Source organism: Blennius ocellaris (assembly GCF_963422515.1).
Source record: "Blennius ocellaris genome assembly, chromosome: 12".
NCBI classification, from domain to species: Eukaryota; Metazoa; Chordata; class Actinopteri; order Blenniiformes; family Blenniidae; genus Blennius; species Blennius ocellaris.
In genome coordinates this window covers 19995305-20019546 of record NC_137661.1, presented here as the reverse complement: position 1 = coordinate 20019546, position 24242 = coordinate 19995305, and the positions used below count along the sequence as shown (strand labels likewise).

Sequence of the window (24242 nt, the reverse complement as noted above, 5' to 3'; positions counted from 1 at the left end):
AATGACCAGACAGTTCTGATGAGAGTGCCGTGACGTGACGTGTTGCTTTTCTGAAGCGTCTCCGCTGCAGACACATGACGGGTTCCGTTCCCGGAAACTTGCTCCAGGTGAGAAGCTGCAGAAGTTAACATCCTGTGTGGCGCCTGTATAACCTGCCTGTTAAATCGAAGAGGAGTGGCAACATGCAAAATTCCCCTCCACTACTGGAGAGAGTTAACTCTCAGACGGTGATTTAGTACCACATAGAATTCAGGTTTAACAGTCACAACAGTGTTTGTGAAACCAAACCAGTTGTAACAAAAGTGTCTGACGTATTGTTTGTAGAAATATTTTCCGTGAAGATTTAGTTTTCTTGTTAAGCATTAACTGTACTAACTGTTGCAACCTTTGGAATTCACAGAAGTATCGAAGAAGGAAGTGTTTGGAGATGATTGGTGTTACAGAGGAGGACGCAAACTCAATCAATTGTGTTTCTTCATCCAGATGAAGCTTTGTGACGTGTTTTCGGTCACTCTGAGTTGCATTTAGACAAGTGGGAGGAGGAGGTTTCCTCCATGAAACAGTCCTTTAGTAAAGGTGCTCTTATTGCTGAAGAGCAACATGAATATTCACAACAAATGTAGAAGAAAATGAGTTCAATAAAAGCAAGGAAAATATAAAAACATAAAAAAGGTTTAAAAAAAGAAGAAGAAGAAAGGAATACGTGAGTTGAGGATGCAGTGCAGCATAATTGCTGAATGGGATAGTATGATGGTTGAACTGAAATCCCCTACACACTGTGACAAGTTATAATTAAGGTATATAAGTATAATAACAAGCCACACGGGATAACGTCATGACAGGTTTGTCAATCATGTGTGAGAGTTTCATCACCACTCAAAGAGACAGGTATAGAATATCTGACAGATGGGTTTTTTTGTGACTGAATAACTTAATTTGCTGACGACAAAATCTTCAGTTATATATGTCCATGTAGAACTATAGTTCTGCAACAGTGTATGAAGCTACCGCCTATTACAGTTACAACAGCATGTCAAACAATAACATTAACAGACATGAATTACAAATAATAGGATTTAAAACAGTTTACAACAGGAATCCCAAACACGCTTCCATCATCATTAATTAAAAGCAAAGAACACCGCAGACACTTCACATGTACGATATAATCGCTCACTGCTCCATCGCTTTGTGACAAATTCAACTTATTAAGAGACTTTATTTATATATACACTATTTCCTATATATATATACTTCTTTTTTTTTATCTCGATGATTGGAGTTTAGTTTGCTTGTCAGTTGATCATATTTTCCTTTTACTCCGAGGCGAAGATGTCTCATCTCAATATGAAGAATTCAAAACACATCATCCAGGTGAAAAAGCAACGCTGTTGCCACAACTGAAGACGATTCCAGACTGTAAACTTTTCACACTGTTAAGTTCTCTTGAGGCTCCCCAACCGATGAAATGTAGTAAAGTACTCAGACATCTTCTACAGCTCTATTGTTGTTATTCAAGAGACTCCTCAAATCATCTGATCATATCAAGCGACGCTCAAGATGCTCCAGCCAAGCTTATCACTCAGCATAAGTTTGGCTGATCCCTATATCAATTCATCTGCACCCGTCATTAGATTGGATGAATTCTCACTTTTAGACTCCTGGTGCTTCTATAACCCGTCTGGAAGGGGATTTTCCTTTTTATTTCTCATATGCACCACACCATCACATGCATTGACTAGTTCTTGATTTATACCCAGCTCTTCTCCAGCGTTATCTTGCTCTTACGATGTTATTGCTAAACTGGAATGCATTCCAGTCCTAATGGAATTACCAATAAGAGGCTGCCATAACAGAACATTATGCATAATGAAGCCTGTTTTTTTCCCATTTACTGAAGTGAAGCATTGCACCACTAGACTGTTTGTTTGTTTTTTTGTTAAAATAAATTGTCAATAAACAGAGGTCTGAAAAGCAAACAAACAATTACCAGTCGTAGTGTTTGCAATGCACTTCTCTGTTTAACCTGCTTTTCAGGTTGGAGACAACCCGTCGGCTCTGAAACCAGACCTTCGAATTGAAACCACAGTGAAAACTTCACCCACGTTACATATTTGAGTTAAACTCTGACCAGAGTGGCACAAACAAATATGATATGTACCCCACCTGAGTTTGGAACCCACCAGTCTGCCACCATGGAGCAGCCACAGGAGCTCCACTTTGTCTTTGGTGAGTTGTTCTCATCACATCCAGCAGCCGCCATGAACCCCTGCATGGCTGGTGGCTTCAGTGAGGTTGGGAATGATCCAACCTCCCAGTGGGAAATATGCATCTGAATGCTGTGAGGAATTTCACACCGGGAAAGTTGGAGGTTTCAATAAGCAGGACTGAAATTTCTGCAGTTCTTGTAAAAGTTCTATATTATTAAATATTAAATACTGTTGGAGGGCCTGAGAGTCGATATTGGAGACGTGGATTGCCTGTTACACTGCAATTCATAACACTCCAATTTCTGATTGACAATAAACAAACGAAAATACATCAATACATGAAAGTAAATAAGATCCAGCAGAGCGACATGTGCACTCACGTAGTTATATGGCACTCGCATTAGATCACATTGGGTCTCTGTGAGTTTGCATTAGATTTTGAATTGCACCACAAAGCTTCAAAAAAGAAAACTGTCTCTCTGGCAGTATTCATTTAAACTATCTGTTGTCCTTTGTACTTCCTGTGGGTCCAAGGTTCCATCACCATAAAGTTTCAGATTTCAGTGCCTGCGAGGATGATAAAAGTCTTTCTGCTGCTCAGATGTACGATACTACAGACCTCATTATCTAAGGGAAATTCGACAGACATGATAAGGCAGAAGTATTTATAGTATTTATTGTATTTTTAATGTGCTGCAAACTTGTTTCAGTGCAATATTGGCCTCACGTATTGGTGTTAGTAGCTCATGTGCATCATAATGTTCTGTACCTTGTTGTCAGTGGCGTTAAGAGATTTAGATCATGAAATGCTATCAAAGCACAATTTGAAGCCTCTACACGTATCTGGCTGCAGTAAAAAACACCTAAAATCTATTTATTTTTTAATCTGCTTGTCGGGTGTTGCCTTTGAATGATTGCCACTTTCGATGCTAAGAATACAGACATATAAGAACTGGTTTGAATGTCTTGTCGCGTGTGACTGGATCTGAGCGGATGTCTTGAAGTCTGTCTCCTTTGTCAGGTTGGAAAGTTTTATAAAACAGGTTTTGCAAATGTTAAAATGAGGAACAGTTAATTATTCACGTACATACTTTCTTCACTGGCAGATACAATAAAGGCACAAGGCCCGACTCAATTTGCATTTCTTGTGAAACTAAACCATGGCAGACAATAAAAAGGTGATGTTTGCACAGCTGTAAAGTTCACAGCTGTGAGGTTGTGTGCAAACTTTGCCCAGTAAAGTGTGTTTGGTCTGCAGGTTTTTTTGGTTCCGTCTGGTTTCAATGACATTGACACAGAAACGTTTGCTGTGAAGACTCCAGAAACTGCTGACCTGTTGGGATTCGTTACTCGAGGAAACTTGAAGTTAGAATATTTCTGGAATGTAGTTAGAAATCCGATGTTTTTGCGCCGGCTTTAATTAGTGAGCCCAGACATGTGCACAACTTCTGGAGTCATCAGAGGATTCACTCCATCATAAGATATGCATTAAGTGACAGAACAAATTTGGCAAAGTCCATTGCATGTTAAATTAAATGAAAATCCTCAACAAAGCTGACAATGTAAACGTCACCTTGTTCAACAAGACAAGAGCTGATGTTTAAAAAATATAATGGTGAAATGTACGCTCAAACTCCTACAGAGACCAAATAATGTAATAAGATATGTAAACCAAGGTTTTTACGTTAATGCATTCCTTGAGTGAAAGCAAACACACCACCTCTGAATATTACAGGGTTTTTTTGCGCAATTGTCTGTCTGCATTATCCATGTGACTGATTTTTTTCTCCAGTTTGTCAGAAATCTTTACAAAAACATCAACTGATATTGAGTTGCAATGTGTTCATAGTAAAGGTGTGGAGAGGAAAGAAAGTGGGATTGGACGGGAGAACAACACTCCACCTCACTTGTGACTGTTCAAGTAATTGTGTAAGACATTTTGAAGACCAGTTTACACTCTTGCTAATATTAAAGCTGAAGATGTGGGCGAAGGTCTGAGCAAGTTTAAACCTGACCTTTGGCTCCCTGTGCCAGAATACAGAACAATCAGTTTCCCACACACATTTTAGGGGAACTTTCTTGAAGCACGTTGGAAAAATGGTTGCGTCTCAACACAATTTTAATTGGAACTATTTTAGGAAACGTTTTGCCTTTGTGTCGTTGGGAAATCTTTCCCTGGCAGACACAGTCATGACGCAACTGTCGCTGTCAGGCTGAGTTCACCTTGAAAGAAGTTCAAAAGGTGACGTGTGATACTGCCACCTATGGGCTCTGTTGAGGACAAACAGCTGCTGTTTGAACTGTCCGAGATTCACTTTCACTTCTGGTTCAACACCATTAAACTGTCAGGGAATGATGATGAAACTGTTCACTCTCACAGCACGGACACTCAAACACGCTATATGTTCTATCTGGCCGAGGTATCTATTGTCAGAGCTTACTGGTGTTTCCGTAGGAGCGTTAAGAGGAAACCTGTTTTTCAATTCTTCTACCTTCTACGGTCCATTGAAAATAAAACTGATCTATTTTATCAGTGTTTGGGTGATTCAGATGTGAGGTTCCTCCACACAAACACACATTTTAGTTTACGCGCTGTATAAAATGCTTTATTAGAAATTCACCAATCAGTGCAAACTGGTCAAAACAACAGAGCAGATACAAAACATCCGTCTGGCATTACAATCATAACAATAAGGCTTTTTTTTTAAATACCGAGGTTTAGGTGATACAGCAGTAAGGGATCGAACAACATTGGCCCAAGCCTGTTAGCTATATGAAAATCAAGAACACACATATAAAAAGTGTAACATCGAGTGGGAGTGTGCACACTGTGAAAGTGTAAATACAATCAAGAATCAATCCTCCCGCTTCACTCAGATTCTCTCTGGTGTTCTCTCCGATCCATGTGTTCAGTCTGAGTGCAGCATCAAACCAGGACATCAAGTCAAGTGACATTCAGTAGTATTCAATGAAAAAAATAAATGAACCCACACATACACACACACACGCACACCCACACACACACCAGAAATCTCTCTCCCACATGCGACTGTTGTAGTCTTGAAGTCCATGTGAGAATGTTTGTTGGCCTCATGCTGCGCACAGACAGGTTTATGGGAGTTCAGTCAAAGCACCAGAGACGAAATGCACCGAGACAAAAATACATTCATTTGGTACAAATGGTACAGAGGAATAAAATACAAAAGTAGATCAGTTACAGTGAGACAAAGTACTGATAACTGTACAAGTGAGGAGTGCAAACACTTCTAAATTGTTTAAACAAGCAGCATCCCAGAAACCAGAAAGGATTTGTAAGATTATTTAGAATAATATCCAGTTAAATACTGAACAACTCCTTTACATATGAGGAGCCTGAAGCATTACAGCTGATATTTATCTTTAAATAAAAACTGAAGAGGGGCAATAACTTTTATTGCTTAATCTGCTCACCTGTAGTGAAAATAATAAAATTTGTGTTCATGTGCGTGACAACAGAGGGATTGTTAGATTATTTAGAAGGGCACCTATTGAAATACTAACATAGTCAAAACAAACTTGTTATGAAATAATTTTTCTTTATGTTTGACGGTGCCATTTCTAGGAATTTGAATCATTCACCCTTAAAAAGGGTTATTTTTTAAAATGATTTTTCATCTGTCAAGTCACAAAAGAGTTGGACTGAAATATGACCACGTTTAAAGTCCAATTCAAAGATTTGTGTTTTCGTTCATGTTTTATTTTCAATAAGGAACTGGTGATAAAAGCTGCATACCAGTAAAATGATAATAAATAGCTTCATCTACAAACGTCTTACTTGACTGGGTTATTCGCACTTTGGCGATAACCACTTCATGTTTCACAGAACAAAGTGAATCAAACAATTATTAAATAATATCACAGAATCTTCAATGGGATTCTGAAAACAAACAAACAAAAAAATTAACAAGTTTGTTGCTCAAAATGATAATGAAGCCCAAGATTGGGTCTTCTGTGTCAACAAAAAAAACAACAACAACTAAATAGTTGAAGAAATAAGTTGGTCAGACTTGGTGACTTGGTTACCTGAGATGTTTAATTTATACAAAGTGAGACCATGGATCATCACCACTAAAATGCAGGTTGGCTTCTGCCCAGAACTGCTCAAATAGACATTTGACCAGCGAGGCTCAGCGTTCTTCTTGGCTGCAGCCATAAATAAAAGGCAGGAAAGTGAAGGGAGCCGTGTCACCAGTGTGACTCGGGCTCAGTCTGTCGTCGCAGTGTGAGATGAACCTGCGTGCTGAGCTCTTCTCCTCATTGCAGGAAAAAAAACCACCGACCTTTGTCTTCTGAGAACTTTTACGGGCTCGTTATCAGTAGACACACTTTTTCCCCTGCAGGTACCTCAGGCCCATGGTCATATATCTGATCTTGAAACCCTCTGTGAAGGAAAGGTACACACTGGCCAGCTGCTTCCTCTTGAGGTAGACCACACTGTGGAGCGGCTTGCAGACCTCGCGTGCAGGGGCCAGCGTGAACGAGTCGACGGGGGCCTTGTGGCCCCCCACCTGCAGCGCCAGTGTCCCCATTCCGTTTTGGCTCAGGCTCGTGTAGCACACGTGCATGTGCCAAAAATAGAAACCGGTGCATTCGATGGCAATCTGGTCTCTGTTGTCGGTCAGGTCCATCAGATAGCTGCTGCCAATGTCACGAAATGTCACTGTGGCGTTGCTCAACGTTGCTGGAAGATGAGAAGGAAGAGAAGACGTGAGCCGAAAGAAGGAAGTGAGAAAATTAGTGAAACGCTCATTTATCTTGGCCTTTGTCAGGAAGTGATGCGATAAACTGTTGATTTAATCTCTTACGTATGATGGGGCTGAAGCGAATGTGTACAATATCTTCAGATGCCTGGAAAGAAAGACAAAGTGTCATTAGTCCTTTATGTCTATTGATCTTCCACTGCTGCCAGTATGACCTTACCGTTGGCACTGTGGCTCAGCCGAAATGTTTTTTAAAAGATCAATCATATCTGCTCTGAGATCCGTTAACGTTTCACTCTGGGAGGCACGAGGTTTGTTTGTCTGCAGCGGTTAAGTGATGCGGGGGGGGGGGGGGGAGAAGAGCAGGCTGATAGAAACCAGGGAAAGTCTCGCAGTGGGATGATTAATATCAGTAGTGAGAGTAGCAGAGCAGCGGTGAATGGCTCAGTCTAAAAGTAGAACAAGTGTCAGTCATTAGGTTACCATCAATATACAGTAACGAGAGGAGATCTGAAGAACTTCTGGAACAACAAACAAACACAGTAAAGGATGCGTTCAATTCATCCATATGTGTCTTTTACCAGAGACTAAGAGCTACTCTTGAAAGTAAAAGCTTTTTCTTTGAGATAAAACTCAGTGAGCCTGAAGCTAAACATCAGATTAGACCTTAACATCAGTCCACATCCCAACAATAAATAGTTCAACTCCAGTTTAGTGATTTGCCCTGTTCACCACCGGTTTCAGATGTTGGGTGTGCCTGCTGTGGAGGGCACCGGTGAGCTTCAAACTTTGTAAGACTGAATGTATTGGAAGTGTGATCTGGATGGATTAAGACTATTAAATATAAGCTTTTGTACAAAAACAAATGTGTAACAGTTACATAAGGCTTATAAAGATTTGTCAACTATTTAAAAGTATTATTAAGAGTAAGAATAAGAGTAAGAATAAGAATAAGAATAAGAATAAGAATAAGAATAAGAGTAAGAATAAGAATAAGAATAAGAATAAGAATAAGAATAAGAATAAGAATAAGAATAAGAATAAGAATAAGAATAAGAGTAAGAGCAAGAATAAGAGCAAGAATAAGAATAAGAATAAGAATAAGAATAAGAATAAGAATAAGAATAAGAATAAGAATAAGAATAAGAGTAAGAGTAAGAGTAAGAGTAAGAATAAGAATAAGAATAAGAATAAGAATAAGAATAAGAATAAGAATAAGAATAAGAATAAGAATAAGAATAAGAATAATTAGGAAAGGAAGTGTGATATTTAGGCACTAATTAGGAAAGGAAGTGTGATATTTAGACACTAATTAGGAAAGGAAGTGTGATATTTAGGCACAAATTACTACTTGGCACAGGACAAGGCATCTGTGTTTCACAGCCACGCTGTAATACCCAGGTGAGCATCTCTCTTGTATGTCAAACATATAACCTGAAGTCCTGCTGCTGTTTCTAAATATATTTTTCTGTAATTATTTCCTTGGTCAAAATTCATCTCAATACAACACAGATTATTATGAATGGGGAGGGGGGATGTCTGGTAGTAGACTAGATTAATAGTAGACTTGCAACAGACTTGCAACTTGCAACTTACACATGCTGCCTCATCATCTTAAAAAGATGATGGGGGGGGGGGGCGACAGAGTAAAGAAAGAAGAAGCGGTATCTTGAAGGAAAGTGCAGAGAACGAAGGTTTGCGTTCATGAGATAAATAAATCCTCAAGGTTTAATCTCACAGCTTTAGTAACAAGTTGCATTACGCCGAGAAAGTACATACAACATACACAATTTCTATAAAACACGAATGATGATAAGTCGGCGGGTGATCTGCCCGTGACGTCCTCTGCCTTCACATTTAGTTTGAACCCGGCTCCGTGATGGAGATGAATGAGGCCGTTCGTCCCTCAGTTGACTCACCTCCGTCTGAACGTCCCGGACCTGAGCTTGAAAGTCCCGGTAAACGAAAAAAGTGACGAGCAGACAGATCACCACCAGCAGGTTCTGCACGGCCACCACCACCGCCAGCTTCCCGATGCGTCTGTTGGGCTTAACGGCGCGCGCCGCCTCGGCATCCATCCTGCTCCGCTCCATGAGCCCAGTGCGCGCCCCGCGAGCCCCGCGTGGTGTTTTTAAACGACACGGTCGCGAGTGGGCAAGGTGAAAGGAGGGGCGAGACTGGAAAGGACGCGCTCATCATCCACGCTGTTTTTTGCGGGCTGGTGGGCGGGTGGGTGTCCTGGCTGCGTGCAGAGCAGAGAGCGGACACGCCGCGCGCGCCAAAGAAAAAAAAAAAAAGGCGCACCGAGATGTGATTGGCTGACGGCTCACCGCCAATGCTGCCGGTGGCCCACAGACCGAGCCGCGACCTCCCACATCGGGGAGGCTTCTGTCGGGGTTCAGAGGAGCCTGATCCCGCAGAGGGAGGTTCTCTCCGTCCCCTCAATGGCCCATCCCTCCATTCACTTTCACCAAGATAAGCTTTGCTATTGTATTTAGACAACCCGCAGTCTTTGCCGTTGTAATTAGCCTAATGAGTGGTAACGAGCCTGACACTGTAATAAGACCGTGTGAGACAAGGCGTAAATAACAGAGAGCACCAACAGTTATTTTTCAGTCCACTGTCATTGTTTTGATTGTTTTCTTTACACATTTAGTCTCTGTAACAAATATTCTAAACTTGCGACTTGAACTACGCCCATTTAATGTGTGTATCTTTCTCTCTCTCGTTCTGCAAGTTCTTCGACAGCTTATAAATATTGGTCGTGGCAGATTGCGGCTTTGTTTTTTACAATCTGCATTTTGCTTTTGGTTGTCTGATTCAGATGGGGGCAATAACCAACAGATCAGCTGAAGTGGGTCATTTGATCGCGAGTCAGACATTTATAAATTTTTATTCACATATGAGGTTAAAACTTTTTTACGATTCAAGAGGAAATTGTTTTAGTCCTCTTTAAGTCTTATGTTTTATCACTACTTTGAATGGACTTTTGTAACTCACTCGTTTGTTCATCAGAGCAGGAGACACTTTGTGCTGCAGAGAATCTATAAACCATTCTTGCTTCATCTGCATTGCACCGTTTCAGACACGAGCTTGAATACCCAAGCTAAGTTACTTGACACTGCCTTACTACCATATGCTGAAAGGTTGAAAAGAAGATAATAAATACAACGAATGAGAAAAAACTGTACTCAATGTAAATAAAGGAACATTCTCAGAAATGTGTTTTTGTATGAGATACTTGCTTCAAATGTTTTGATTTGGAAATGGTGAATAAAGTCGTCAAGTGTCTCCTGTGGACATTCCCCTTTTATGGATTGTTTTGTTTTTGACATAAAGTTGTTTGTTTCATGCTTGTTTGTCATGACGCCTGGTGAAGCTGATCACGGAGAAAATCCACACCCGGATAGACCATGAAGACTCCCCCGCGACGCAGTGACACCGTGAGCATGAGTACAAAACCGCTCCTACCATCTTAAATGGCCGGAAAATGCATTGGTGAGTGATACAAGTTGAATGTTGCATGGATCTACGAGAGAGAATCTTTACATGCATGATTTCAGTGTTTTGTCAGAATGTCTTGATGATGTGACAGTAGTTTAAAACAAACTTGTCGCGACATGCCCCGGCAGGATGCCCTACATCAAAAGGTTCAACGATTTGGGACGTGTCCCATGTGAAACACTTGCTTCGCACAAATGAAACAGGTGTCCTACATCACCCGGCGTGTTTTCACCTACACAGCCGCAGAATCTGACAACAGCAGCAGCCAGCTGAGAGCAAACATCTGTGTGTGTGCGCGCGTGTGTGTGTGTGTGTGGGTAAGGAAGGGGAGGTTCCCCGCCACGTGGTTTCACAGTGGCGCCTCCATTCAGCAACTCAGCAGAGAACCAGATAATCCCCATTGACATCACAAGTGCGGTGTGGTGAAAGCTGACCGGCAGACAAGACGGCTTGGATGGGGGAAATCCCTAACCTCAAGAAGCTCTGGGACTCGGTGGAAGGAGGGTTATTCTGCTTGTGCTCTGCTCCACCCTCGAGCGTGGGTGTTCTTTTGCCGTTTGTCTTTTAATTTTCAGCCGTTTAACTTCATGATGGGAGAACCTTTACTCAGAGGACTCAGGGCTGAAAGTTCAGACGTGTGTCACCTCACGCAGGCAATTTCACACCATCACAGGAACTGTGTTTAAATACATAATCACCAGCAGTGTAGATTATGTCTGTACGCTATACATGCAAGACTTCATCTGACGCTATTTCCCTGCAGGCCACACTCACCGAATCCAAACTAAAGTGTGGGTGTGTTTCTGTTCTGTGAGGGTTGGATGAGCTTGGATCCGGTGACACCCACACTTTAGTTTGATTCCATGCGATAACTCCACCGAAGTGTGAAAACTAAGAGGACATCTACTGCAATTTTGCGATAAAAGAAACTGCCTCGCAACTTGTCGTCAATGTGGGTTGCAGTTGCACTTTGAAGACCCCGAAGAAACAAAAACAAACAAAAGAAAACTAACAATGATATTGTAAATCTTTTTTTTCCTTAAAGCAAAAAACTGAATATATATCCAATCCCAGTGTTTTGGATGATCTCAGTGCTTCTCTGCAGCTTCTCCTCCTCCTCATCGGTTCGTTTCTATAAATAACTGCCGTCATTCACATGTTCAATGTCGCGGGCCAATCGTGCCGTGGAGCAATTGCAGTCAAGAAAAGCTGAATTTAATCACGAGTGAGCGCGTTCACGCAATTAAAAAAATCTGATGACTGGCAGTAATTCCAATGATTGCAATAAGCAGATGTGATGTGTTGACGTGGAGCTGTCGATCAAGTCTTGGTGACTATGGAAACGCGGGCGGTGATGGAGGCTCCAGATCGACAGGTATACGTGCATGAAGACTGAGTGTTGTAGAAGACGAGTGTGTTAATCTCATATTAAAATAGCTGTGATTACCTGATGATGTAAATCAATATATGTGGTTGATCACTTTAACAATCTGATGGCCGGATTTCACATTCTTCATGCCAGGGCTGGTAAAAAAAAAAAAAAAAAAAGTGTTTTTACGCAATTCTAATCACACAAATTGCAGAGAACAAATTAAATAGATCATAGTTTAATGATGAAGATGAACCCACACACCCAACATCTGTGTCGCCACTCTTCAAGTCGTTCAACGTCAGTAGCTTTATCTTTTTACGGCACAATATGGCAATCACCCGTCATTCTCACCCGTCATTCTCACCCGTCTCACAGTCCGTCACTCACTCACTCGCGCACGCACGCACACTCTTAGGTTGTTTTTATATTATAATCCACAAATTTGTACTCTTTTGTCCCATAAGTCTATCACTATGAAGGTAATTATGTACACAGATGAGACAAAGCTGAATCAATTTTCTTCTTCTTCCAAAGATAAATTTGAATGAAAAGAAAAGAAAAAAAAAATCTGTTTAAAACAATCTTCTGTTGTTTCTGGGACTGTTACGCTCCAGACAGCCTGAGACTCGTCTTGGTGGTCTCTGTCGTCAAACGTTGGACACACGTTCCCCCCCCCCTCCCCTCGGCTGTGTGTGTTAATCCCTCCCGAGCGCCGTCCTTCTTTCCTCACTGCGAGGACAAAGGGTGATGGGAGAGGGGGACATGGCAGCAGAGGCAGGAGCAGCGTGGAAACCAGTAGTAAAAGACAGAAGGGTTCTTTACAGTAGAGACTGTCCTGTAGTGCACAACAATCCTGAGACAAAGTCTGTGTAGTTGATGACGAATTTCCAACGCAGTGATTCCTTGGAGGACTATTCCTATTTAGTCAAAAAAAAAAAATAAAAAATGGGCAAAGTACCGACACATACGGAGCCGCATGGTTCCACCCGTCGACTCATTTGCTCCCCCCTGCACCTCCCCTTCCACGCCACAGTTTATCCGTCTGCTCCCTCTCAACCACCAGGCTTGGAACGCGAAGTCCCGGCTGCTTTGTCCCTCCCAGCTTGTGTTCAAGGATGAGGGAGGTTCATTCGGTCCTCTATTAGCGTGTTGTCCGGGCCCTGCGCCTCCATGCACTGCTTCACGGTCGCTATGATGCCCGACAGACGGCGATCCAGAGCTGCAAGGTGCGGCTCAGCCAGGGCCGGGTGGATGGGGTCGAACGCCAGAGCCTGGCGCATGGCGGCGCTCAGCGCTCCGCTCCGCAGCAGGTTTAACCTGTTCCAAGTGGACACTCGAACCCTGGCGGAGGGAGACATGGATGACGTGAGTTATCCTTTTTACACGTTTATTTCCCAGTGTTTGTCTTCTCTGACTTACATGCAGCACTGATAGAGCGGCGCCAGGATGCTTCTCTCATCCAGAGCTGCATTGCCGAAGCTGAAAAGACACAAAAAGACGAGATTAAATAAACTGAATGTGTGTGAGTGTGTATGTATATATATATATATATATATATATATATATATATGTCTCCTTAAACATGCGGCTAAATTGACAATAAAGTTTTGTAAAATGATAAACCAGTTGAAATGAATAATGACAATCACCATGAAAAGCTCATTTTATTTTTTTCTTCTTCCATTTTTCCAAGAAAAGCAGTTGGTCTCTTGCCTGCTCTAACCTCATCCTGCCCAGTAGAGAGCATTACCGAGAAAAACGTTCCACTGTTTGGTTTTGGTGATCGAAAACAAAACGTGTTCAAAGACGAGCGCCTCGACGTCCGCGGGTCACGAAAGAGGGAGTTCACCGTGAGTCAGCCCATAAACGGCTTCAGCGGCAGCAAGTGAGCTCTTGAAATGGAAAAACTCTGGGAACTGTCAGATTGAGAAATGATAATAAAATGAAACTTAATAAATAAAAACAAAAACAAAAACAAAAAAATGTCACTTGCTGGAAACTATCTGAGCGAAGTGATGATTTCTAGAAGTGAGTACAGACTTCCTGTAAGTCAATGTCGCCGATTCACTTCACAGAGCAGATTTGATATTTAGCTCAGATTGAAGCTTCCAGTAGAACGACAAGGGAAAGTGCTTCCTGTTGTAGGTCTTGTAATTTGAAGAAGAAGGTACTCTGACTACGTTTAATCAAGTTTAATGAGATTTTTGGTTTTCCTTAACATTTAGAAGAAGAAAAAAAGTGAGTTCGGTACAGTAAATCAAATAAAGGGTTTTAAGTGCAAGCTTTTCCAGAGTTACAGTATTTATTGATTGACTTCAACCTTTCATTCAATAAATTCACTGTATTTGATACATTGTGCATCTATGTATGTTGTCTTACAAAACTAACAATGATGAATTGAAGAAACCACTACAATACAGAGGAAAATAGCTGCAAGATTTTTTTGCAGTATTGCTAGTAATAGCAGCCACAACATCCCTTTGCTTGATCAGAGCTTCTCATATATAGATACTTTACCTGGCTGATGATTTTACCTTCAATGTTTGAACAGAAAATGTGAAAGAATGTGCTCAGACATTTCCATGGCACTCAGAAAACTACTAAGAGACAGTATCTGTTTCGAAACATAACCTTCATCACTCCAGCCTGTCTTATTTCACGTACATTTTGTAAATAACATTTAATTGTGAGACAGTATTGCGCCATACAGTAAAAGTAATTTTCAATAGGCAGCTAAAACTCACCGATAGAAAAAGTATAGAAATATCCCATAACATCTTAACAGCCTACATGTGATATAAAGAGGCTATGAAGGCTTATAATAATTACAACAGTTAATGATGTAATAGTATTTCTCAGTTTCTTGTATTATAAGAGCAATTACTATTGTACTGTGAGACTGACTAATTTATTAAGAAGTCTTCACCATATGAAGACGTGGAGATATCTATTGGGATTGAGCTGAAGAAGACATGTTCTATTTGAACCTTGTAACGACCAGATACAATCAGTTCCATAAATACTTGGACACTGATGCAATTATCAGCGCCTCAGATCTAATTTGAGAGAATTAACACCAGGTTCTGGGTGTCTGCCACTTTCCTGATGGAGTAAAGATAATTGGACAAATTATTATATTCATCAATTAAACTGTCATGAAAAAAACCCTCAGTCACTGGGTTTCCTCAGTACCCTGATGGTACCTGTAGTTAATTTCACTCGCCGTATGCAAATTACTCCGATGGTATCAGAGACGATGCCTGTCGACAACGGTCACGCTGGGCACCTGGGATCAGGGCGTTACGAAAACACCGGCGACGATCACCGACCTCTTTGCGTTGTCGAGCAGGATGAGCATGCTGGCTCCCCCGTCGTCCTGGAAACTCTCGTAGTGATGGCGGTCCGCGTTCCCGATCAGATAATCAAAAATGGCCGTGTCGATGACGTCCAGCAGCCTCGGGCCGGCGTCGTACGGGGACATTTTCTTCACCGCCTCACAGTAACTCTCGTCATACTCCCACCTGGAGGATCGACACACGTGGGAGTCAAGACACACGAACTCCGTCACAGTGAAGACTCTCTCCGTGGACACAGACACAGTTGAGAGGATCGGCATCTCAGAGGAATACCGCAAGAATCTTAATAACTGCTGCCGGTGTATGACAACCCAAGTCACAGACCCGAACTGAATCAAGAACCTTGTTAAATGTCATACTTGCTGATCATTTCTTCAGGAATCCAGACAAAAAAAATAAATAAAAAACCTGTCCAAGATGACTGATCTGTGACAAAACAAAAGTGACCTTAACAAAATGTGTGACTTTGAACTTCAGTGACTCCAAAAAAAAACAAAAAAAAAAACAAACTCAGCAGGAAGCATCATTACCACGGGGGTTTTTCAGTCACACCACACCTCTGCACTCACATTTCGCTTCAGGTCAGCAGGTGCACTGCACTTATGTGATATTCTGTCAAATTGCAGCCCTCGGTTATCCTTTAAAGTCTGTGTTCGCTGAATATTTCATGACCGGTGAGACGGAATTGTCACGACGGAGGCAAACTCCCTCTGATGATCTGTCAATATTATGTGCTGATGGTTTCTCTGCCCCGACATGAAAGCACCTGCATACAGAAAAACCCCTCGACAGGTCCCGGCCGAATCCATTTTGAAAGCACAAAGAAAACGAAGCCTGATCCGTTACATCAGCTCAGGTTTTTTTTTTAATGACTTTCTAACTTTAAAAAAAAAAAAATTAGGAACGTTTGATGCAACTTTTTAATAATCCACAATGTTCCTGAACAAGAAGTACAATTTAGTTCAAATAAGAACAGGAGCAGCCAATTATACTATATTAACACGGATTCTCTGTGACGAATTTGCTGAAATTTCAGTGCACACTCATCTGTTATATCGAAATTAGTATTTGATTAAAGCTATTTTGTTGCTTCCTAAAACAATAAGTACAACTATTTCACTATTTTATTGGAGAAGTGCTCGCCAACACAGATTTAGACTAATTTGTGAACAAATACTGGAAACGGGCCTTTTGTGTACAGAACATTAATTTCAGTTAATCACTCATTATTAGTCTTTTATACAACAAATGCTTAATTCTACATGCGCCCACGAGGTGGGTACGATTACCAGGCTCACGCAGAACTTGGCACAACACCTGCTCTTAAAATAAATGTATTTCCAAACTAGTGAAAAGAAGAAACGGCAAGAAAACGTTTCAGAGTGAACAGAGGACAGCTCTAATAGGAAAAAAAAAAAGGTCATGAGGCTACAGGATGTTGCTCATGTTATTTAGCATCTTTAATGTTGCTGTTTAGCTGAATTGGATCAGGATTATTAAAGTCATTGAGACAAAGAACTGAAGCTGAAGCTAACAGCTGACACGGGGATACTGAGAGCTGATCATGATCAACATCAGAAACAATAATTCATTCATGTCGCAATACGTTAAGGAACGGCGAAGACAAACAACGACTGAAACAGTGACGCTTCGGCCTCACCTGGCCAGTTTTCCTTCTCTGTACGTGCGACCCCAGGGGTGTCGGTGCTTCTGCAAAGGCCAGACGTCGGGCAGCCAAAGAGTTAAGGACCCCTCCATGATTTCCCCCTCGGCACACGCTGGCTCAGTCTCTCGACAGTAGTAACACTTTCCATAGAAACACGTATTATTATCTGGAGAGAGAGAGAGAAAAAAAACGAATCACAAATGGATGTCCGCTCGTCTTGGACTTCTATCAACACAGTTTTCTAATAAGCTGCAGGATGTTTACAGTTATTAGTCATTCAGGAGGAACAAGCGGTCGGTACTGCAGCGTGAAAACACTGGGCAACAATGTCTTCACATGACGAGCAGATAAAGACACACCTGGACATGTTCATGTGGTTGTCTTATTTGTTCTGACAATACTTATCATGGGCACAAACAACAAGCTTTTACATTTGAATAATTAAAAAGAGAAACGGCGAATGTCTGGTTCAATTACAAGAGACTAGATTTCATCTTGAAACCATCGATCTTCTACACTGAGGCCAGTCCCAGATTGTTATTTTACTGTTATTGACAAACGATCTATTGATAAATCTACGCGCCAAACATGGGCTGAAAGTAAACGCCAGCAGAGCGTCACAAGGACACAAAGTCCCACGTCCACATGTGGACTGAATCTGGATTATGGTTACTCAAGGCTGAAGATTGAGCTGAAAGGAGAGGAGGCAGGTCAGGGGAGCAGTAGGTTGCAGGTTTGAATCCTGATGAGGTGGACAGATTCCCCCAGTTGTGTCCACGGGTGAAATGCTTTCCAACACGTATGAAGATTGGAGATATTTCTGTGTAATCTCCAAAAGCTGATAGCCAGGGAGAGTGTCTGATCTTTGTTGTCCATCTTCTTCTGACATGACTCCCCCCGAACCACAAAGAGTTCATTCTGCTTCAGCGCGGTGGTTTTTTTTGTGGTCAGAAGTTTTTACCGAGTCATTCATGCTCACCGTCACCTTTACTTGGCCATGTGGTATTTGATGATGGGTTTTTCTGATGTTGGCGTGCAATGACATTTTTTGATTAAAAATGAGATCACTTCGTAAGGAACCTTTAATAACATGACTCACAGATGGAATTTATTACTAACATCTTGTTGTGACACGACGGTGTTGACCGCCAGACGGACGTGGAAGTACACTTTGAAAAAACACTTTCTACTTTGCGAGAAAGAACGATTCTGTCCTGGTCCTTGAGCGCCGCAGCCCTGCGTGTATTTCCTTCTCGCTGCTGACTGTAATGAGTGACTTCTTATCAGCGCGTTTGTTTCACCACGTTCCCATTTGAATGGTATTTATACAGATTTTTATACCAAACAAATGACAAAATCTCGCTTCTGCAAAATGCAAGCGCCCAAACAGTCTACCGAAGGGTACGGTGTTACATTTGAAACAGACTTCAGGCCTTATTCACAACAAGCTGCAGTTAAATTTTGTAATTTCAGAACGCATTAAACTCCCACATAAAGACATACAGAACAGGAAAAACCATGAAAGAGACAAACGTAGCGGATGTCAGGTTGTGATCTCATTCCAACCCGTCTCTTATATATATTCCCACATGAACGCCACCACAATAATATGTAACGTGTGTCATTGCGTTTCGCAACAAACGTCAATGTCATCTGAAGAATTTGCCAAGTGTGCACGCCCTCCGTGGATGCAGGGGTGCAACCCTGTCCCTGAGGCTGCAGCACCACCGCCTGCAGGGTTTGTTTCCTCAACGGATGTAAAACAAGACCTTAACTAAACAATGGAAAGGTTTAACAGCCGCGTAAATAGAAAGGCAGTCCGGTGACTTCAAATAAGGATTGTGTCCACTTAGTCACCGTGTGAACAAACAGATGGAGACAAATTAAAAAGGATCCAGTCGGATTGTTCCTATTGAAAGAGGAGAAGAATTTCCTGAACGCTGTCGTCCAAGAAAGCCGGAGAAGTCCGTAAGCTTTATCAAGTCATCCAGTCTCGGCACAAAACCGTACCGAACCAACCTTCTGACAAAAGACGTCTGAATGTTTGCTGCTCTGTACAACTTGAACCGCGAGGAGTCGCACACGTTAGTCTTTGTTTGAGGATCGGTACATTTTCGCATGCTACCAAGCAGGTAGGACCTGTACTGATCCCACAAACTCTGAAGTAACACACGGGTTTATGGCTGTGGACGTGACTATCAGGAACCATCTTCATACGAGCAACTGTGTCTTTATTAATGCGTGTTCATGATTTGGTGTCATCATACGTGACTGTGGCGCATAATGGTCTCGAATGTTTCTGTTAAAAGTCAAACATTTAGAGGATAATGGCTGTGGGGTGGGGCTTGTTTCTTCTGGCTGTTTGACTGTGTGTCAATATTTGTCCACAGTCTTTTGACTCCCACTCAATTCGAGGATTAGTGTACATTACGAGACTCCATATTACAAAAGGCTGAAGGCAAAGAGACAAAGAAAATAAAAATTACTGGTCAAATCTGAAGCAGGCGAGGCCTCTTATAATGCGCTTAATTGAATTGCACACATTGTACTTGTTAAGTGCTTCGCCTTTCACAAAGCCAAGTCTTCTTTGATTCATTTGCAGTTGCCAAGGCCAAACTGGGCTCATTTTTTCAACACTTCAAAACTTAATCCAAAGCCACAGAAAATGTCGGAAATCAAGTTCCACGACTTTGTTCCTCGTGTCTGTTTAGATGAACTCTGCACATCATCGCTGGATAGAGCGTTTGATAAAAGGTCGCATTTATTGCAGAGCTCTTGCGATATATATTTGGGTGTGTCTGCTTTGGAGTCTACTGCCTGCAGTCTCGTAACTCATCCTTGCAATAAGACGGAAAGATGGTGAAGAGCAGGAATCTCAAACGCATCTCAGTTCAGGGGCCACCGGCAGCGAAATCTGATGTTCAGTGAGCCAAAGCAGCACAATGGTGGTATAATTCCTATTGCTTCCGACTGCGTGTACTTTGTTTTAAAGCAAAGATGGACGAGTATTCAATTATCTTTTGACAAAAAAAAACTGGAACAAAATTAACTTTTGATGAAAAACAATGTAATTTTAACATCATTTCATTAAAAATGCCTCATCACTGGCTGTTCAGTGGTTAATTAAAGTCCAGCTGTTAAAGACTGTTACACATCTTGTATTGCTTACAATACATTTACATTTAGATAATACATAACTAATCTTTCATGATCTCAATTATGTGTGGATGCATATTTTATGCGTTAATGAGCGTGGTTTTTCTTGTTCGGGGCTGTTTTAGAGCAGCTGCTGTGGGACAGATGTTGCCCCCGGATGGGGGTGTGCGAGGCTGGGATTGGAAAAATCAGAGTACACCCACGAGAATAAAGAGACTACACCACTGGTTTTTTTTATATTATACTGAATTTAGTCAGTAAATCATTAATCTTTGCAAGTTTCTATCTACCTGTGAGTATCCTCTACCAGAGGGAGGGATTATTTCCCCTCATGCCGTCATGAAAGGACAGGGTCATGACATGGCCTGTATGGGAATAAATTCACTAAAAAGTGGAGCAAATGAGGAAAATGACAGACTTTCTTCACGTCTGGGGCCTCATCCACAGGCTGTGTGGACACAGATCACTGTTAGAAAACCATTAGAACATGGATTTGGAATAATATGTGACCTGTAAGGCGTTTTTGTATGAGTTGTCCTTGATTTAACACGATATTATGAACTGGACTCTTTTTGGTGACTGATAAAACCAAATAAAAGTAAAATATGAGGATGTGAGACGGAGAGTGCAAGTGCAGCTGAGAACGGGACAAGAGAGAGTCAACATATGAGCAACTGTGGACAAAAAAAAAAACAGCAGGAGAAACTCACTGTGCGTGAGGAAAGTGCTGAGCAGCTGGTCTGTCGCCACCGGTTTGATCTCTGTTCGCAGGTTGACGTATCGACCAACCACGAGAGGTGCTCTCCGAAACCCGAGGATCCTGCAGAGAAGAAGGGAGCCCAGAGGATTAAAACAAATACATTTCCCAACTGGGAATGTAAACGCTCGGAATGCTGCGCTAAAGCACCTGTCGAGGTGAAAAGCAGCCACTTCTGCATTGTGCCTGTCATAACCTGCATACGGCTCCCCTTCAATTACGTAGTCTCTCTTGTATCTGAGGAAGGATTGAAAGAAACAACATTAAAGAATCCAAATCGGAGGTCATAAGACCACAGCGCTTCGCTTTACTTTCTGATCTGCTCACCTCTTGGGCTTGAAGACCACTTTCTGTCCTCCATCCAGAACGAGCAAAGCTTTGAGCTGCGTGCCCTTGTAGCCCACGTCGGCCCGTTCGATGCGGGCGGTGCTGAGGGCGGTGAGCACGGCGGCCAGCTCCGGGGTCTCCTCGGGGTACACCTCCCTGGGGCCCACCCACTGGCTCGCTATTTCCCACGGGGACTGGAGGGTGTGTGTGAGTCGAGCTCCCCGAGCGAGCGCGAGGCCGGCTTCCATCTGTTGGCGAGTCGGAACAATGAAACTGTGGGAAATGATGCGAGACCCAAGACGGTCGGGAATACATCCTGCCACTGCTTTCTACAACTCAATACCGGCTTAAGACTTCCTGTCAATGTCCCTGTGAGGTTTCAGCAAGGCTTCGGAGAAACGTACCTGCTACACTGTGTGAGAGTCTTGATCATTTAAACAACACCGGGTTTTTTTTCTAAATTATTTTTGCTTTGCAACACACAGGCCAAAAGACAGAAACAAACAACACACAGTTTGACAGCACTGTGTCTCTCTAATGAATGCGAGGTGACAACTACAGTGAAACATCATTAAGGAAGAACAACGTCAGCCCGGTACGTCACTGGTGCCAGAAGGAGATAAATAAATGAATAAACAAAGGAACTAAGAATGGAGCAATTCTTCTTGGAGCATCTATGAATGGAGAAACGGAGAGGTATAGAAGTACAGAATGGACGTGATCTACAAACCGACATCCTTTGAATTCCAACTATTGTTTGGGCGCAGTAATGGTGTTGCAAAGTTTTCTGCCCCATTTTTATCATCCGCAAATAGGCAAGGCACGTAGCAGCCGCCCTGTGAGCCTTTGCTAAACGAAGCACGTGAAATATTATCAGTCCACCTTTGGTTGTGTCATCTTTAGTCTCAGACGGATGGAAATCACAGCGTTAAAAACCCCTTAGTCTCCTCTGCGGTGTTCATTTTTGAGAAAACGTTTGAACAAAAAAAACTTTCGAGACCTCACCTTGCGAAATGCTCTGAGGTCCCGTCGGCTGGCCGCAGAACCTTCACCTCCATCCAGCAGGAAGATCTTGGCCAGGCCCAGCAGGAGGAGCACGGCACACAGCACCACCATGCGCTGTTTGAGCTTCATCTCCTGGCTGACCGGCCCCCCCCTCCTCGCCCGACGCTATGTGTGTGCCCCGCAGTGAGTTCCCCCTCCCCCCCCCCAACCCCCTGCCCGCCCACCCACCCTCCCTCACCCCTGATGCATGGCCCTCGCAGGTCCCCGTCACCTCCCCACGCTCAGGACCGCACTGCGAGACGAACTCCTGACGAACTCAGCTGCCGTTTTCCCCCGGAGCTACAATCCCAACCGAACAGACGAGTCACCTGGAACGGAAAGAGCAGGACGATGAAATGAGAGAAGCAGAGGACCGGGGGAACAAGAGAGGCATGAAAGACCGACTGTCAATAACGTGTGGCGAAAACCAATTGATTGGCCGGTTTGTTTCTCTCCGGGGCAGAGGATGACCCAGCGCCGCAGCTCGGCTGAAAACTGTCCAGCATCAGCACGACTCTGTCTGCAACTTGTAACGCCGCCACTACAAGGCTTTTCCAAAAGCTGATTTTTGAAGTTCCACGCTACTCTGCTCAAAGTTTTTGGCTGGTGCAAGACAGTGCTACTTATCCATCATCTAACTCCAGCTGGAAGGCATTTTGAGCGGCTCTAAATTTATTCTGCTGCAGAGGAAAACAACACCAAACGCACAGCCAGTGTTTGAAGTACGGTCAGCATGAAGAAGAGCAAGGGGGTCCTGGAAGAGGTGGTGTGGGCCCCCATAGTGTCCTGATCAGAACATCGCATAGCCTGTCTGCATCTGCATGACGAGTGCGACGCATCTGACCCACAAGTCATCGAGCCAACCCTTTTTTTTTTTTTTTTTTAAAGGGCTCCCGTTTTGCAGCATCAGCCTAAAACGTTTCCCCGACAGTCGGCGGTCTGGTGAACGTAGTGGTCAGCTCCGGGTTCAAATCCAAGCTTGACGTTTGCACAGTGCAGGTGTTCAAAAACATGCCGTTGATCTTGAATGGGGTGTTTGACGTTGCCCGTCCCTTTGCGTGAACTCTGGACCGGACATCAGAACCAATGTGTGTCCTGCCGTCACCATCTGCCGTCTCCGTTTCTTGGGTGCAGAAAGACGACTTAACGTGTATTCAAACTTCTGCCAGGTCAGGGCATGAGACACGTCCCTCTCCCTTGCAGGAGAGGCAGAAGTCCAGTTCGGTTCTCTGGCCCTGCCTGTTTCTAGGGAGGAGACGATGGAGGAGGTGATGGACACACCGTCCCGCTGCGGTTCAGAGGTGGGGGTCAGCTGGGGGTGGTGGACCCACACACAGCCTTCGTGGTCCGGACACAGAAAGCCTGAATACCCCCCTCTCTCCCTCCCCCACGGGTGTTGCTCTCAAATCCGCATCTTCATCCCTGTAGAAAAAAAAGCGGCTGTGACGGGGTGCCCCTGGATGGAGCGTCGGTAGTTAATACCACCGCCACGTCGCACCCCCCCCCCCACCTCCACTGACGGCGAAAGCTGGTTACACGTCCTTTATGTCTCAGACGGTGACATTTTGACAAGAAGTGAATCTTTTTTTTCTTTTTTTTAACAAGTTTGGACACGATGAAGGACGTGAACGCAGCCGGCGGAGGTCTGGCCACGCAGGCAGTCTGCTCTCCCGGACAATCGCTCTTTCATGAAGCCTTCACTCCCGCACCGACAGCACGGAGCCCGCTGGAAGCGCGCCCCCCCCCCCACTACCCCCCTCCACAAGAAAGCCGCCTGCCTCCGTCAGCACGCCCGCGTTAACGTTTCCGTGCCGGGTGGCCGTGTCAGAGCGGACCCGGTGAGGTCTGTCTGGACGGATGGAGCCGCTCGTAGCGCCGCACACCTTCCAGTGTGCGCGTTAGCTAAAGCTCGCTAGCTGCGTCGTCTGTTTACCCGACTTACCGCGTCCGCCGCTCCGCGCGCGGCTCCGCCAGCGTCCGACCGCCGCCGCCGCCGCTCTCCCGCAGGACTCAGACTGGACGTGACACAACGGCGCGGCGGTGCACGTCCCGGGGCTGTGTCATTTTCTGTGGCTCTTTTCGGCGGATCCCTTCCCTCCACCCTTTTTCCT

The 24242-nt window shown here is 43.5% G+C and overlaps 1 protein-coding gene across 1 annotated transcript; it reads right to left on the bottom strand.

Annotated features, from left to right (window-relative positions):
* Positions 1-12059: 12059 nt before the first annotated feature.
* Positions 12060-22268, bottom strand: fam20b (FAM20B glycosaminoglycan xylosylkinase). Its single transcript, XM_080505741.1, has 8 exons — positions 22093-22268; positions 21088-21335; positions 20911-20997; positions 20714-20823; positions 16842-17013; positions 15155-15346; positions 13245-13304; positions 12060-13166 (listed from the first exon to the last, which is right to left on the bottom strand). The coding sequence occupies exons 1-8, from the start codon at positions 22219-22221 to the stop codon at positions 12935-12937; spliced, it is 1230 nt and encodes a 409-aa protein (XP_080361867.1). The 5' UTR covers positions 22222-22268; the 3' UTR covers positions 12060-12934.
* Between the last annotated feature and the right edge of the window lie 1974 nt (positions 22269-24242).

What these genes read in the sequence shown, in the direction of transcription:
- fam20b (XM_080505741.1), bottom strand. Translation starts at nt 22,221, where the DNA reads ATGAAGCTCAAACAGCGCATGGTGGTGCTGTGTGCCGTGCTCCTCCTG. An exon ending in CTGCTCGACAACGCAAAGAG is followed by an intron (nt 13,305 to 15,154) that starts GTCGGTGATCGT and finishes GTGTCTTTTCAG; the next exon opens with CTTCGGCAATGCAGCTCTGG. An exon ending in CCGCTCTATCAGTGCTGCAT is followed by an intron (nt 13,167 to 13,244) that starts GTAAGTCAGAGA and finishes TCCCTCCGCCAG; the next exon opens with GGTTCGAGTGTCCACTTGGA.